At 45.3% G+C, this 15632-nt stretch overlaps 1 protein-coding gene across 1 annotated transcript in view; it reads right to left on the minus strand.

Moving 5' to 3' along the window:
* slc4a2a (solute carrier family 4 member 2a) overlaps positions 1-14641 on the minus strand; it is a 19209-nt gene extending 4568 nt beyond the window's left edge. The window contains exons 1-18 of the mRNA XM_023412031.2: positions 14377-14641; positions 13363-13516; positions 12020-12233; positions 11815-11939; positions 8940-9097; positions 6964-7144; positions 5970-6105; positions 4503-4650; positions 3785-3881; positions 3512-3696; positions 3156-3375; positions 2316-2519; positions 2024-2172; positions 1477-1671; positions 1065-1274; positions 574-663; positions 328-494; positions 1-231 (exon numbers count right to left, since the gene is read on the minus strand). The exon at positions 1-231 is cut by the window's left edge and continues 38 nt beyond it. Of these exons, the coding sequence (XP_023267799.1) occupies positions 1-231; positions 328-494; positions 574-663; positions 1065-1274; positions 1477-1671; positions 2024-2172; positions 2316-2519; positions 3156-3375; positions 3512-3696; positions 3785-3881; positions 4503-4650; positions 5970-6105; positions 6964-7144; positions 8940-9097; positions 11815-11939; positions 12020-12233; positions 13363-13516; positions 14377-14430 (2918 nt within the window). The 5' untranslated portion in view covers positions 14431-14641. The remainder of the gene's footprint in view (positions 232-327; positions 495-573; positions 664-1064; positions 1275-1476; positions 1672-2023; positions 2173-2315; positions 2520-3155; positions 3376-3511; positions 3697-3784; positions 3882-4502; positions 4651-5969; positions 6106-6963; positions 7145-8939; positions 9098-11814; positions 11940-12019; positions 12234-13362; positions 13517-14376) is intronic.
* Positions 14642-15632: the final 991 nt, after the last annotated feature.

Below are 15632 nucleotides of genomic sequence, written 5' to 3' on the forward strand. Positions count from 1 at the left end.
CCCGTCACCCTCTGCTCCTTCACCTCCTGGATGCGGGGCTTGTCTCCAGGGGCAACAGCTTTGCTCATGACGGTGAGCGCGTTGGTGTGGGTGACGGACCGAACTGTGGCGGCCGAGAGCCAAGGCAAACCAAACAGAGCTGAGATCCCACCCACCACCACAATGATGAGGAGGTCCAGGTGAAAACCAGTTCCCTTCACCAGCATCCTCTCCTTCTTACTGACAATCAGCCTGACAGACAGACACAGGGAAAATTAGATTCATATTTAATATTGTCTTTAGGTTATTTTAGGTTACCTCCTCCCCCACAAGAAGACAGGGTTGTACGCTGTGATCTGGGACTCCATGAATATGAGGATGAAGACGAGGATGGCCGGCAGGATGCTGGCACCCATCATCCAAATAGGAAACTGCCCGTCTGACCCCAGGGGAGAAATTAGCCACCCACGCTTCTCTGGACTGGAAACTGAGAATCCACTGGGCACGTTCAGTTTCTGTCAGCCAATAGAAAGAGGTTCATTCACTGTGTGTTTTACTTTTGAATAACCACAGCGTCAAATGATCCAATCTGACCTGGGTGTAGGTGTCCTCCACGCTCCAGTCCACCAACACCATGATAAGGATTGCAATGGGGACCCCGAAGTCTCCGATGATCCTACGGAGCTGATGTCAGAAAGGTGAGACATTACATCCAGCACTAACACAAATACCTGAAGACTCTTTGATGGAGTGACTCGTCTCTGCTACTGAAGCAACAACAAAAGTGTTCTGTCTTTGTTGAAAAGTTTTACTTACTGCACTTGTAACTGTACCTGTACGAGTATCTGAATGTACCTGTTACATACCTGTTCCTGTATCTGCATGTGTGTCTCTGTACTGAAATTAATATGTATAATAATTGTACGTGTATACCTGCTACTGGTCAACTTCTACCTCTATACACCTGCACATGTGTCTTCATTTGAAAGTAAATACAGTACCTGTACTTGTACTGTACCTGTACCTGTACCTATACCTGTACCTGTATCTGTACTGTACCTGTACCTGTACTGGGATGTACTGACCCTGCCAGGGAAGAAGGAGCTGTTCTTGAATTTGCGCAGGTAGAAAGCAATGAAATATGTTCCCGCCATGAGCACTAATGACAGCAGAGCAGTGTTGGGTTCGCCGACAACCTTCCCAGGATCTCCAGTGACCATGGTGTAGTTGCAGAGAGACAGAGATACTGTGCTGTTTCTATGGTAACAGTTTTGGAGAGGATGTTCCTGGAAGATCTAGAAAAGACCAACACAAAGAAGAAGCTCAATGTGGCTCTGTGATGGTTGACAGAAAGCACAAGGCTCTTCATAATGTTTGATTCAATTGTCCACCAAACAGACCACCATGTGATTGGTTGATACTTCATGACAAGCTATGACTTCAACACTACGGCATACAATAACTCCTTTTTAATGCAGCTGTCAGCTCTGACCTCACCTTGACCAGCTTGGCAAAGGTCTCGTAGATGAAAATGAGGGAAATGAGGAAGGAGAAAATCTCCTGAGTGAAGCGGGAGACGAAGCGAACCAGGATGCTTCCCTCAAAGGCCACAGTGAGGAGAACAATGAGCACTAGCCAGAAACCGATCCACACCCGTCCTGTCAGGTACTCGATCTCATTGTCTTTACAAAACTACACAAAAACACAGACCAGGTAAGATAGCCTTGCTTTAGAGGAGCTTTCTTTACCACCTGTCAGCACTCCACAGACAGCAGGTAAAGAGTTAAGGTAATCTAGATAGGATCAGATTTAGGTGCAAATGGTCATCTCCATCTCAGCCTGAATTTAACTAAACAGGGTTAGGGGAATCAAACACTTCACCTTCAACTCAAAAGTTAATTCCTTGTTGATAGTGACACCTAGATATCAGAGGGGAGATTAACAGAACAGACTTTTCACCACGTTAGTGAGGTTTAGTCATCTTCATACTACATACAGAAAATGTCAGAAAATGGAGAGAGAAGTTTCTGTCAGGTGAGCTCACAGTGTAGAAGGCCTCTTCAAACACCAGCAGCGGTCCAGAGAAGCCAATCACCAGCAGAGGCTGGGCACCCAACACACTGAATACTATGCCCTGCATCGCCGTGGCAACAATCAGCTCTGACACACCAATCAGACCTTCTGTTTTCTCACCTGTGTCAAGGGACAGAGATCACAGCAACAAAACCTATTTACCAGAAACATCTTCAGTCATCCAGGAAGCCTTTGCTTCAAGCAACTTGAAATCGGTTCAACCAACCTCATTGAGAAGTTCAGTCTCTGAGGTCCAGACTTACCCAGCAGTCCCCCAAAGGTGATCGCAGGTGACAGTGCAGCAAAGTAGATGAAGATGATGGCAGCCATGCACTGGGGGTTCAGGGCATCTCGGATGTCACTGAGGTACTGAGGGTAGCGCCGAATCACGTCTTTGATCAGTCCTCCGAACAGATGACCTGAACGCCTCAGGGGCTCGTCACCAGGTTTGGAGGGAACCCGGGAATCTGTGAGATAACATCACCAATCTTGAACTGTCATTGAGCTTATGTCCGAATATTACACATGAAATCAAAATATCATAAGCAGCATTGTACAGCCGTCTCCTGTTCACATTTTCACGTAATATAAAAGAAACATTTACCCTTGTGCTGATGACATGCTAATCTACCAGGCTAAGAAGATTTGTAAAATGGTTGCCTCAATCTGCCAAAAATAAAACATTCAGCCCTTATTCTACTTTTCTGCTGACCTTGATAGTTTGACAGAAGAGCATCAAGGAGAACCTAAAAGTCATGTTTAAATCTAGATTCAGACAAATTCTTCAAAATTAACATCAATCTCACCTCCATCCCTCCCAACTAAGAGATTGTGATCGGGACGTTGGATGACATACTTGACACACCTACTTGAGAGTACTAGAACTGATAGAAGGGCACATCACCAATTTGTTACCACAAACCTTTAAGATGGCACAATTTTACAGTTACTGAATTCAGACTTTAAGGTGGTTTTGAAGGGTTAAAAGGGGAAGGCTGAAAGTCCTTCACAATGTCTCTGATATGTCAGGAAATAACAACGACGTCCCAATGACTAGAAATAGAACATGTTCATTGACCATACAACAGAACCTGGTAACCGACCCTCATCTTGCTGAATTCTGGTCTGTTTCTCTTGCAGTTTGCCACTCTGCTCCTCCTCCCTCTTTCGGAGCATTTCTCGTTGGAAGCGAGCCACCGAGTGCAGCAGCTCGTCCCCACCGACCTCGGAGGGCGGGAGCACCACACTGCAGTCCAGGAAACGGTTGATAGCTGTCAGCAGGTCCTGGCGGTCGTCAGCCTGGTACGCCGCCTCATGAAAGTGCTGAGGAATCAGACAAAGGTAGAAGTTATTATACAATATTTACCTCATTATGTGGCTGTAGAGCATCATTATGTTGTTCCATGTGGCAGTCATATTGAAGAAAACAACAGACAGCATGAAGTCTGTGGGGATTCACCTTGTCTGACATGAGTGTGGAGATGGAGCGACCGATCTGGTGGTAATCGATGTTGATGGTGGGGGGGCCAAGCAGGAGAAAGAGGAATCTCACGGGGACGGGGACCTCCAGGACAGACTCCAGCAGGACTGCTTCTTGCAGTCGCACAAATGCCATGGAGGGCTGGTCCAAGAAGCCCACACTGCCTGCAGACACAGCAGAGGGCTGCAGTTAGCCTTCCACCTGCAGACTGACATATGACTGGAGGAGATGATGTGCGTGACACGGACATACCTACGAGAACAACAGTGGCCTCAGCTCTCTCCGGGATTTTCTCCATCAGCTTCACTTCATGTTTGGATCTGGAGTGACAGAGGTTCGGCGCTTCTCTCTGGCCACAGTACAGAATGACATCATACACACTAACAAACTGAAAGGTCTGTCATACTCTGACGCCGCTGCTATGCTGATGACACCCAGTTGTTCCTTGAAGCATATCTCTAGCTGATATGAGAGTAGATGTCAAGGCGTCACCTGAAGATCAACCTGGACAAGACTTTAAACAACGGTCCAAACAAAGCTGTCCACAGTTACCACCTTATATCATATCCACTGTCATATATGAATACATAGGAAGCACATTTATGAAGACAAGTATGGAAAGAGTTGATGAGAATAAATGTTTGTGTTGTAGACCACAAACTAGGGTCGAAGTCCATTGTGATATAACACAGAACTAAAGAACCAAATCCATTACATAGACAGTCCCATCTTTAATAGTGCCATACATTACTACTGTATGGAGGTTTGAGAAAACATACAAAACAATCTTAAATCAAAGTTTTATACCACAGAACAACAGAAAAGAGCCTGTAGAATTATAAACATAGTTCATTTTTATTTATTATTTATGAACGTTTGCATTTGAGTCATGCAAGTTGAAAATTATCAAAATAAACTAATAAATAAACTGTTTTTACTGGTTTCAGACAGGTGACTGGTAGGAATTTACCTTGTTCTTCTCTGCGTCAGCCTCTTTGTGATTGGTCAGGTGGTTGGATGGTTCCGATTGGCCAATGTGTCTGTCCATCAGGGTGGCCATGTTGGCAGCAGAGATGTTCCTGCTGAACAAGCTGTGATCTTTCTCATCACTGGGATGACTGATGAGACAAAGAGAAGAATACTGTGTGATTATGAATGAATGAATGAACAGATGAATGAACAGATGGATGAACAGATGAATGACTGGACAGACAGATGATGAATGGATGAATGAACAGATGGATGAACAGATGAATGAACAGATGGATGAACAGATGAATGACTGGACAGACAGATGAATGAACAGATGGATGAACAGATGAATGACTGGACAGACAGATGAATGAACAGATGAATGAACAGATGGATGAAATGATGGATGAACAGATGAATGAACAGACGGATGAACAGATGAATGAACAGATGGATGAACAGATGGATGAATAGATGAATGAACAGATGAATGACTGGACAGACAGATGAATGAACAGATGGATGAACAGATGAATGAAATGATGGATGAACAGATGAATGAATAGATGAATGAACAGATGAATGAACAGATGAATGACTGGACAGACAGATGAATGAACAGATGGATGAACAGATGGATGAAATGATGGATGAACAGATGAATGAACAGACGGATGAACAGATGAATGAACAGATGGATGAAATGATGGATGAACAGATGAATGAACAGACGGATGAACAGATGAATGAACAGATGGATGAACAGATGAATGACTGGACAGACAGATGAATGAACAGATGGATGAACAGATGAATGACTGGACAGACAGATGAATGAACAGATGATGAATGGATGAATGAACAGATGGATGAACAGATGAATGAACAGATGGATGAACAGATGAATGAACAGATGAATGAATGGACAGACAGACGAATGAACGGATGAATGAACAGATGGATGAAATGATGGATGAACAGATGATTGAACAGACGGATGAACAGATGAATGAACAGACGGATGAACAGATGAATGACTGGACAGACAGATGGATGAACAGATGAATGACTGGACAGACAGATGGATGAACAGATGGATGAACAGATGAATGACTGGACAGACAGATGGATGAACAGATGAATGAACATATGAATGAATGGACAGACAGATGGATGAACAGATGAATGACTGGACAGAAAGATGAATGAACAGATGAATGACTGGACAGACAGATGGATGGACAGACAGATGGATGAACAGATGAATGACTGGACAGAAAGATGAATGAACAGATGAATGACTGGACAGACAGATGGATGAACAGACGGATGAACAGATGGATGACTTGACAGACAGATGAATGAACAGATGAATGACTGGACAGAAAGATGGATGAACAGATGAATGACTGGACAGAAAGATGGATGAACAGACGGATGAACAGATGGATGACTGCACATGAACCTATGTCGGAGCAGCAGAGCTCTCAGGACATTGGCCCGGTCTTCAGCTTTGATCTGGTCTGAAATCACCATCTGCTCCACCACCTGCTGGGCGATCCCGGGCAGAGTCCTCTGCTTCAGGTCCAGTAGCACCGCCCCTGGGAACACAACAACATGACATCACACACTGACATCATCACACTACTCACCTGCACTTGTGTTCAGCCAGAAAGTGAAGCAGGTTTTATTTTTGTTATACAAACAGTCAATGAACCAACAGAGACTGAAAACATGCCCACAGGTCGTCTGTCAGCATGTTGTTATGACATAATAGTTAGGTTTTGTTGCTAGGTGACATCTAGTGGTCGTAGTAATGATGACAGGAGAAAAGGGAAAAGTGCGGTGACTTAGAATGAAGAGAGACAAAGTCCATGTCAGGAGGAGTTGTTGGTGGATGGATGAACGTGACACAGGAGAGCGGTGTTCGATTCCCATGTTGTTTCTATCATCCATGACCGTTTGTTGTTGTTATGTAACCATGACAACAAAGCTCGTATTTATTTCAACCCAAACCACCATCTTATCCTGAATCTAACCAAGCTTTAACAGTTATCCTCTCTGTACATTTATAAAACAGGAGCAGAGTTTTAAACAGTTTGACTCATGCTGACGTGAGTCTGCTTCAGTCTGAGGTCACTTTCATGTAACTGTGTGTAAATCATAGTGAGGCTGAAGTCAGGTTTGATCCTGGATTATCTGGAACTGAACCAGCTGCTCTCCTCATTCTGACTGCTGTGTCCTAAGCAGGTGTGAGCTATGGTTTGTATGAGTCCGCCCAGTGCAGCTGGAGGTCGCACACTTTGTGTGATTCTGGTAATTCATTTAAAATGTCTCAAACTCATTATTAATGTAACATGAGTCCTATAGAGAGTTAAGCTTCAGAGTCACGGTCTGACATGTTGAGCTCCTTCATGTAGAATATGATGGTGTGCAGTGTTTGTCCTCGTCCTCCTCACCGTGGGAGATGGTTTTTCGGAGCTCCAGCAGCGAGCGGAAGGAGAGGGAGGGGATGTGAGGTCTCCCCCAGCGCTCCGTCTCCTCCTCCACCTCCTCCTCAAACTTGATCCATCGAGCCGTCTCCCTCCACTGCAGCTCCTGGTTCCTGTCGATCACTAGCTCGTTCAGCTCCACGAACACCTGAACACAGAAGCACAGGTGTCACTGATGAGGATTTCTCTAGAGCACAGGCTCCAACCTTTTCACATCCGACCCCGTAACGATACAGAGGTCAAATAAAGTGTTCAGAGCATTTTTTATTCTAGTGATAACGATCAAAAATCCAGATCTGAACTGAAAATAAGGAAGATCACTTAGATTCATCATCGCTCTCTTCCCGTTGTCAACCAGTTCTCCATTTTAACTCTCCAGTGTTTAACATGGATGTGACAATCAGACTGACACAGAAACAAGTGCACAATGTGTGTACAACATTGAGGTTCCTATCATTGGCTTATCCCAGTGATTGGCCTTAATGTAAATATATATATAATAACATCTTTTCACCACAATTGTTCTGTTTTGCAATTGATTTGTCGGCCCGCTTGAAATACATTTGTGGCCCACCAGTGGGCCCTGGCCCATATTTTGGGAACCACTGATGTAAAGATTTACTGCCCCCTTTACAGACCTTCAGTCTGACCACCTAAGAAAAGGCTTTAACTAACCTAAACTAGCTAAATCACATCAGGCTAACCGTTATCAGGCTAAGTTCAGGTGAAAAACTGTTAAACAGCAGGTTTGGTTCAGACAAGAACGTGATCTGAAAACTGACTCACTCAATCTCCATTTTTAATTTCTCATCCACGTTGGCTCGAAAACTGAATCTACAGTTTCATGACAACTGCAGATGAAGCTCATGTGACATGATTGAAAGTTCCAGAACAGCTGCTCCTGGATCTGGCTTTGAGCCTGAACTTCAGTCTTGTTGTTCAGAAGGACGAGAACTGAGTCCAGACTAGTCCAATCCAACCCGTCTGAACAGCACTGGTTTGAGTCTTTTTAAAGGTCCACTTACTTGTTTTTCCTGAACTTTCAGCCACATCCTGTGATCTTCATCGATGGGGGAATATATATGGATGGATGAAGAGATGGATAAAAGCTCCAAAAGAGCGAGTAAGAGGATTTTGTGAATCCACAAGTTCAAACCAGAACCAAACAAAACCAGGTCCAGATCAGGATACACTGAACTAAACAACTTAATCCAAAGTAAGACAAAGTTCTCCTAATCTAGTGGATAAACCGGCTTAACTAAGAATGAACCAGACTAACCAAAACTAACCGGGACTAACCGGGACTAACCTGGGATAAATCTGTAAATCTGTACCTTGCTCTGTCGACTCTTCAGGTCCAAACCCACCATCCTGAAGACCAGAGGAAACTGAACCCACAGAGACTCCGAGTCTGCCTGACTTCGCCTGTCTGTGTCTGCTGTCTGTCTCTACCTGTCTCCCTGTGTGGCTCTACCTGTGTGGTTCTCTAATTAAGACAGAGTCCAGTTTGTCACCTTTTGATAATACCACCTGGATTAACGAGCTCAGACTCCCGGCTCGTCTTTCCTCCTCCTGTCACATTCCTCTGGTTGTTTTGTTGTCCAGTTAAAACCTTGTCACACAGACTCTGTGGGATCCTGTTCACCTGAACCAGCAGCTGATGAACCTGCTCACCTGAACAAAACCTGAACCGTCTGTCAGCTTTGAAATACATCGTCCAACACTTCTATAAGACCTGTTGTCCTCTGTCCTTCAGGTGTTTCAGGTGGAGCAGTCACCTCTGAGTCCAGGTCCAGGGCCTGGTGAGGCTAGCTTAGCATACCAGACTGGAAACAGAGGCTAACTGTTTAACTGTTAGCCTAGCTCCATCAGCAGAGGAACATCCTTCATTAAAAACATTAAATTTTAAATCTCATCATCATTAATAATAGCCCCCCCCCGACCTCATGAGGTGTACGGTCTGGTTGGAGGTGTTGGAGGTGTTGGAGCTGAGACTGAGTTTGGCTGCTGCTCTGATCTTTGCTGACATGGATGATTGGTCCTCTGGAGCTCCGCCTCACCAGGTGACGCCTCACCGCTGGGACATCATCCAGTCGGTGACCTGAGGGGAGGGGGCAGGGTCAGAGGGCAGGGTCAGAGGGCAGGGGTCAGAAGTTAAAACCCAGCTCTCACCAACAACACATTTCTTCTTTATTGCTTTGCTTTCCGGCTTTGGTTCTGTCATTCATTTTGTCCTTCCTTCCCTCCACCCTTATGTCTTTCCTTCCTCTCCTCTCTTCCTTTCTTCCTCCTTCCTTCCTCCTTCCTTCTCTCTGGTCTCATGGGAACTGTCTAACTGTGTTTCAGGCTCGATTGAACCTCTGTGAAGAATCGGTAAGACGAGACATGAACTGATTCATCCAATCAGCATAAACACACACACACACACACACACACACACACACACACACACACACACACACACACACACACACACACAGGAGAAAAGACAATTAGGTTTTCTGTGAAATGGGACGTTTTCACATAATTTCTTATTTTCCTGGAAAAGCATTGACACAGCCAGCCAATCACAGTTCAGCAGTGAGGGTCAGCTGACTGGCGCCCCCTACTTGTGGTCAGTCAGAAAACCCAGGTATGTTTGAAGACCTAAACACTTTTTTACCTTGACAGGAGTTCTTAAATGAGCCCACATCTATCCCTCATTAAAACATCATCATTCATGAAGAAGACACTGTTGACAGAAGACGTCTCTTCACTCACACCTGTCTGACCTACCTGTTGGACCAGGACTCACGCTCACAGGTAAATGCCTCAAACTCAGATCTGGCCTGAGCAAAGAGAAACCTCAGTCACAGCTCAGGTGTGTTCAGAGTCAAACAGGTGAGTACTCACTGAGGTCGGCCTTCAGTCTGTCAAACAACCAGCTGTTGAAATGTCTGATCACATCCACAGCAGAGATCGACTTCATGTTCATCTGAGAGTCCTCCAGGACCAGGACCAGGACCAGAACCAGAACCAGGACCAGGAGCAGACACACACACAGTGACAATAGACAGAGGCTGTGGGCTGTGTGTGTGGGACTACTGCATTGTGTTCAGGTCACATGATCAAGATCAACAAGTGACAGAAAACTCTTTCATGATGAAAAACATTCCTTCAGTGTGTCGCATTCATGCCCCAGTGCCTGCTGGGAGAGGCTCCCGTCTACCGTCCACAGTTACACAGTCTGTAGTTTATCTGCTCATGATCAGAAACCATGACAACCCAGACCTGAGACCAGGAGGCGGAGCTACAGTCTCACTCTTATCTCAGAGTTGTAACATGACATATGTCTGACCCCACCCACCTACATGTATTAAATCAATTTTTACTAGAAGAAGCTACACATAAAATCAGTGACTGTCTGACCCCTCACCCCCACCCCCCCACTACCACCCCCCGTTATCTTCAGTTAGCTCATCTAGGACAGGTGAGTTTGTTTATCTTTCCTTTGAGAGAATTGAATGTAAGTTTTTATAGTAAATTAAACTCTCTCAGGTCGACACAAACTTCATCATACAGATGCATTTTGGGGAATGAACTATTTTTGTTAACAGCTCCTAATCCGTTATTATTTAATTTGTATTTGTTTATTTCTCAGTGTTTTTTTTTTATTATTACTGTTGGATGTTAATCATGCGTTTTCACCGGCACAGATGGTCTTTCATCAACAAATCGCTGTGGGGGAGCTCATGTCAGCCATAGCAATGGAGTTGCACTCTTAGCTGTTCACCTTATACCTGCTTCCTTTAGGTCATATAATCATGAAACACTCCATGAATGTCCGTCATTATGCAGATGATACCTAACTGTACCTGTCAATGAAACCTGATGAACCTGATCAGCTGACTAGACTTCAAGCCTCAAGGACATAAGATCAGACCTGATGAGCAGCAGTTTTCTTCTGTTAAACTCCGACATGACCCCAAACACCTCAGAAACACATGATCCAATGATCCAGTTACTGTGGAGGTTTGTGTCCTGACCTCCAGCGCCACTGAGGAACCTCTACGTCACCTCCAATCAGGATTCATCCTGTAACTCTGACTCACTTTTCTGGTCTCATCGACCGCTCAACACTTTACAATACAAGCCACATTCACATATTCACACACTGATGGAACAGACCTCAGGGGCAAAGTAGGGATCAAGGACACTCGAACCACCGACCTTCTGATTAGTGGACAACCTGCTGTAACTCCTTATTGTCAGGCTGAACCAACACATCTGTAAAGGTCCAGCTGATCTCACAGTACACATCATGCCTCTCCTGTCAGACACCGTCATATCTTAAAGAGTTCCCTTTTAGAACCACTTGAACACTGAGGTTCCTCTGTAAAGGTCACTGTAGGGTTTATAGTGGTGCACTGCTGAAACTGAAGTAGTGGCTGCTGTTAGCATAATGCTCAGCTATGCTATAATCTCTACATCACAGTGATATAAAGTAGAGTCACCCCCTCCCCGGCAGCATCGCATGGTGAGTTCAGTGTTGCTCACATTTCAGAAACTTTAGTAAAATGTCCTGTTATTTTCACTATGTTTGTCTGTGTTTGTGTTTCAGCTACTATGATAAACAGGTAAACATCCAGCTGTGTGTAGAGGGTAGAACTGCTAAATATTCAAAGCTAAAGTAGGTCACACAACCTGAAGTACCTGTCACTGAGGAAGTTATGACCAATTCACTAACACTGATCTAAAGACACAGTAAAATATAAATATGAACGTCAAGTGTAAATGATGTATAGAGCTAGTGTTAAAGTAGGTGCAGCAGTTACTGACTCTTGATGCCGTCCAGGTCGACAGACGTCAGTGTCTCCGCCTCGTCGGCCTCATCAGGACCAATGCTTATCATGAGGCAGCCAGGTGAGAGGCCATTGTGAATGGTCGAGCTGGTGGGCGGGTCACTGTGAGGGGGAGGGGTTACAAGTTAACTGGACTAAAAATATATCAGGTCCCAACAGGAATCAGGTCAGGTGTTATTCACCTGGAGTGTGAAGTCGTCTGGCCCTCATCTCCATCGGTCTGAGTGAAGGATTCCTCCTCGCAGTCATCCTCCTGGTCTTCTTCTATGGTGGCCGCAGTGCTGGGGGTGGAGCCTCTCCTCACGTCCTTCCTCCCCTCGCCACTCCTCTTCCTCCTGCTATCAGCAGGAGGTTTGGACAGAGGATGGTGGACGTGGAGAGAAGAGTGACGATGATCTGCAGCAGAGAAACATCAACATTACAGATGTTTACAGATGTTACAACCTGGTACAAACACCAGGTCCTGTTCCACCTTGACCCTGTGACCTCCATAAAAACCCCCAGGTGCTCCTCACAGACTGGTAGAACCTCCTCATAGAACCTCCTTGAGGATCTATGACAGGTCCTCACACACCACTTAAACCTCCTCAAGGAGTCCCTGGATTTGATCATGGAGATTCCCTGATCCCCCCTAGAACCTACTCAAAGTCCCTGAGAACCCAACTAAAGATCTGTGGTATCTGCTGGAACCGAGGGAATTTGGCATCTGAACAAAACAGGAAAAACAGTTGAGTGCTTCAGAATCAAACCATCTGAGTCCTTTAAAGCAGGAAGAACCGAACGGTCTGAAAGACACCTGGAACCTCTTCGGTATTCCTTCAACATGGAACCTTTAAATATCACTGGGAATCCTGTACCCTCCTCCTCAGACCTTATCAATGACTGCTAGTTCCCTTACCATGATCGCTGAAGTGCCTAAAAGGAACCTGCAGAGATTCTTGACAAAGTAGATCCTGTTCAAGAACCCCTGAACCATCTTAACAAAGTACTTAGAACCTTTTCAGAATCTCCTAGATCAATGTAACGGACCTCTTGAACTCACGAAATGACTAAGAGCAGGAACCACAGGAACCTTCTTAGGAACCTCTAGAGCATCCTTAAGTGTGCAACCAGAAAAATATGTTGAACATCCTCCAGGACCCAAGAACCTCCTCAGAGTCTAGAATCCACTGAAACACTCTGGAACCAGTACTGAACTCAAATACCCTCAGAATTGCCTCAAAGTTCCCTTGAACCTCTTCAAAGAGTGGAACCTCCTAACCCTCCCTCCTGGGTTAGAACCTCCTAAAGATGCTTCACCATGTTCAAAGTCTTTGCACCTCTGCAAAAACCTTGTGTTATTTAAAGAACCCAGAAGCTGCTGGTACTCCAGCGCACTTTTGCAGTCCCTGCTTTGGGTCTTTAAACTTTCTTAAAGACCCATAGAGCCTCCTGAAACACCCTGGACCTCCTGCTGGATCCAAGAGCCTCCTAAAGAAGATGGAACCCAAACACCTGTTCAAAACCTCCTGGAACCACATCTCACCTTCAAAGTCCCGCTCATCGTAGACTCTGTGTTTCTCCGGCGGACTCCGAGCTGCAGGACAAAGGATCTGCTGAAAACACTGGACATCAAACGCTTTGTTCAGGTCCTCCTCTTCTTCATCACCGTGGCAACGTGGGGGAAGAGGAGACAGGGACTGCAGGAGAGGAGGGATGATGTCTCTAAAACCTGTTCATATCACATTAGTCTGTGCCTCTGAGTCGAGTGGAAATGAAGTCCACACTGAAGCTGCAGTTCCTCTAATGGCCACTAGAGTCTGGCTCCAACAGTGAGTCAGTCCCCATAGACTCCCATGTTAAAATGTCCAACTTTACAGCAGAAATAAACATGTTTACAGCCTGGTACAAAAACTGTTTTGGTCTCTAGAGCTAATTTCCTACTTCATGACACCTGTTTATATAACTCACCTGTTTATATAACTCACGTGTTTACATTTTATTAAGGACTACAGTTATGGAGAGTTGAGGGCGTCATCTCTTTGACTGACAGGTAGGCATCGCTTTCTGCCCTCATCATACTTGGCTTGTTATCTTAGCTCCTTAACTTGCTAATCAGCAAATTAAATATCCTTGGGGTAGCCTTTGACCAAGAGGCCCAGCTGTGCTAACGATGCTAATGGAAGAATATGCTAATCGCAGACACCCCGCCTCTTTGACCATATTTGGATTAGCTAGGAGTTAGGAGGCGGAGTCAGACATTGCCAATTTGGCAGGAATGTAGCAGCTCACTCAGAAATCTGTGGGTGATGTCACAGGGGCGACGGCCATCTTTGTTTACAGTCAGGGTCACATGAAGTCAAACATCAGCTCTATCAGGATTCATGGATGTCAACTTTGATCGAGTGTTGATCGGCTCTGATGGGTTTCAGCTGAGGCAGGTCTAAGTTTCTGTCTCATGGAGGTGTTACCATGGTAACAAGATGATCACACCTGACTGAGAAATGAACCTCAGACTGACGCTGATAATGATTATTGATCGATTAGTGTTGAGACTCACTGCAGACAGACCGAGGGCCTCGCTGGGACCCACAGAGTTCGGATGATGGCTCATGGCTCCTTAAGGGGTCAGAGGTCACAGTGTTCAGCAGATGAGTTCAGGCAGCAGAACCTGACAGACAGACAGAAAGACAGACGGACAGAGAGAGACAGAGAGGGTCTGTCTGAGGTTAAAGGTCAGAGGTCAGACTGAGCTTTAATAACCATAGTGTGATCAGACAGGAAGAGAGTGAGTCAGCAGATTAGAGAGACAGAGGACACTGAGAGAGACACAGTCATTTTGATGACTCATCTTGATCTCAGGGGTGTTCACAGACAGGTGTGTGTGTGTGTGTGTGTGTGTGTGTGTGTGTGTGTGTGTGTGTGTGTGTGTGTGTGTGAAGTGACAAAAGTTTGATGTTGAGTCTGTGGTGATGAAGACTCTCTCATCACTCATCACAGCTGATCTCTCATCAGCCTCTCCTCCACACAGACTGAGATCAGCTGGTGAACACAGAGGATCATCCACAAGGAGAGGGAACATCATGTTGACCTGTAGCTGCTGGACATAAACAGCTGTTTGATCACAACATGTCACCTGTAACAGCTGATAAACAGCTGATGAGTCAGAGTGAAGAAACAGAAACACAGTGAAGGAGCTGCAGCTACAGACACTGATATAAAACACTGTTCACAGCTCAGTGTGGACATGGTACTGCAGGAGCTCTGTGTGTGTGTGTGTGTGTGTGTGTGTGTGTGTGTGTGTGTGTGTGTGTGTGTGAGTGTGTGAGTGTGAAACAGGAAGAGAGTTGGAGCCTACCTCAGCGTCCTCACAGCACTGAAAGAGAGAAATTATAATGCAAAGACTGAAACCAACAGAGAGAGAACAGAGAGAGAGAACAGAGGGGGGAGAGAGGGGGGAGAGAGGGGGAATTAGAAGAAAGAAGAGATGAAAAGAGGAGAGAGGAGAAAGAGGAAACAGAGAGGACGTAGAGAGAGGCAGACACAGAGGAGAGAAAAGGTCTAACAGAAACCTGATCAGCTGAAGGTCACCATGGCAACCAAACTGTCAGTCAATGTTAGTTCCGCCCCTTGGCTGTATATATATATATATATATATACACACACACAGAAACACACACACTGATGATGTTACTGACCCTCAGCATCATCACATACAGACAGGTAGAACTCACCTGGCCCTGATCAACTACAGCTGAGCTGTGTGTGTGTGTGTGTGTGTGTGTGTGTGTGTGTGTGTGTGTGTGTGTGTGTATA

The sequence above is a fragment of the Seriola lalandi genome, unplaced genomic scaffold (assembly GCF_002814215.2).
Source record: "Seriola lalandi dorsalis isolate HSWRI2012SDOR001 ecotype SW California unplaced genomic scaffold, Sedor1 jcf7180002054475, whole genome shotgun sequence".
Lineage (NCBI taxonomy): Eukaryota > Metazoa > Chordata > Actinopteri > Carangiformes > Carangidae > Seriola > Seriola lalandi.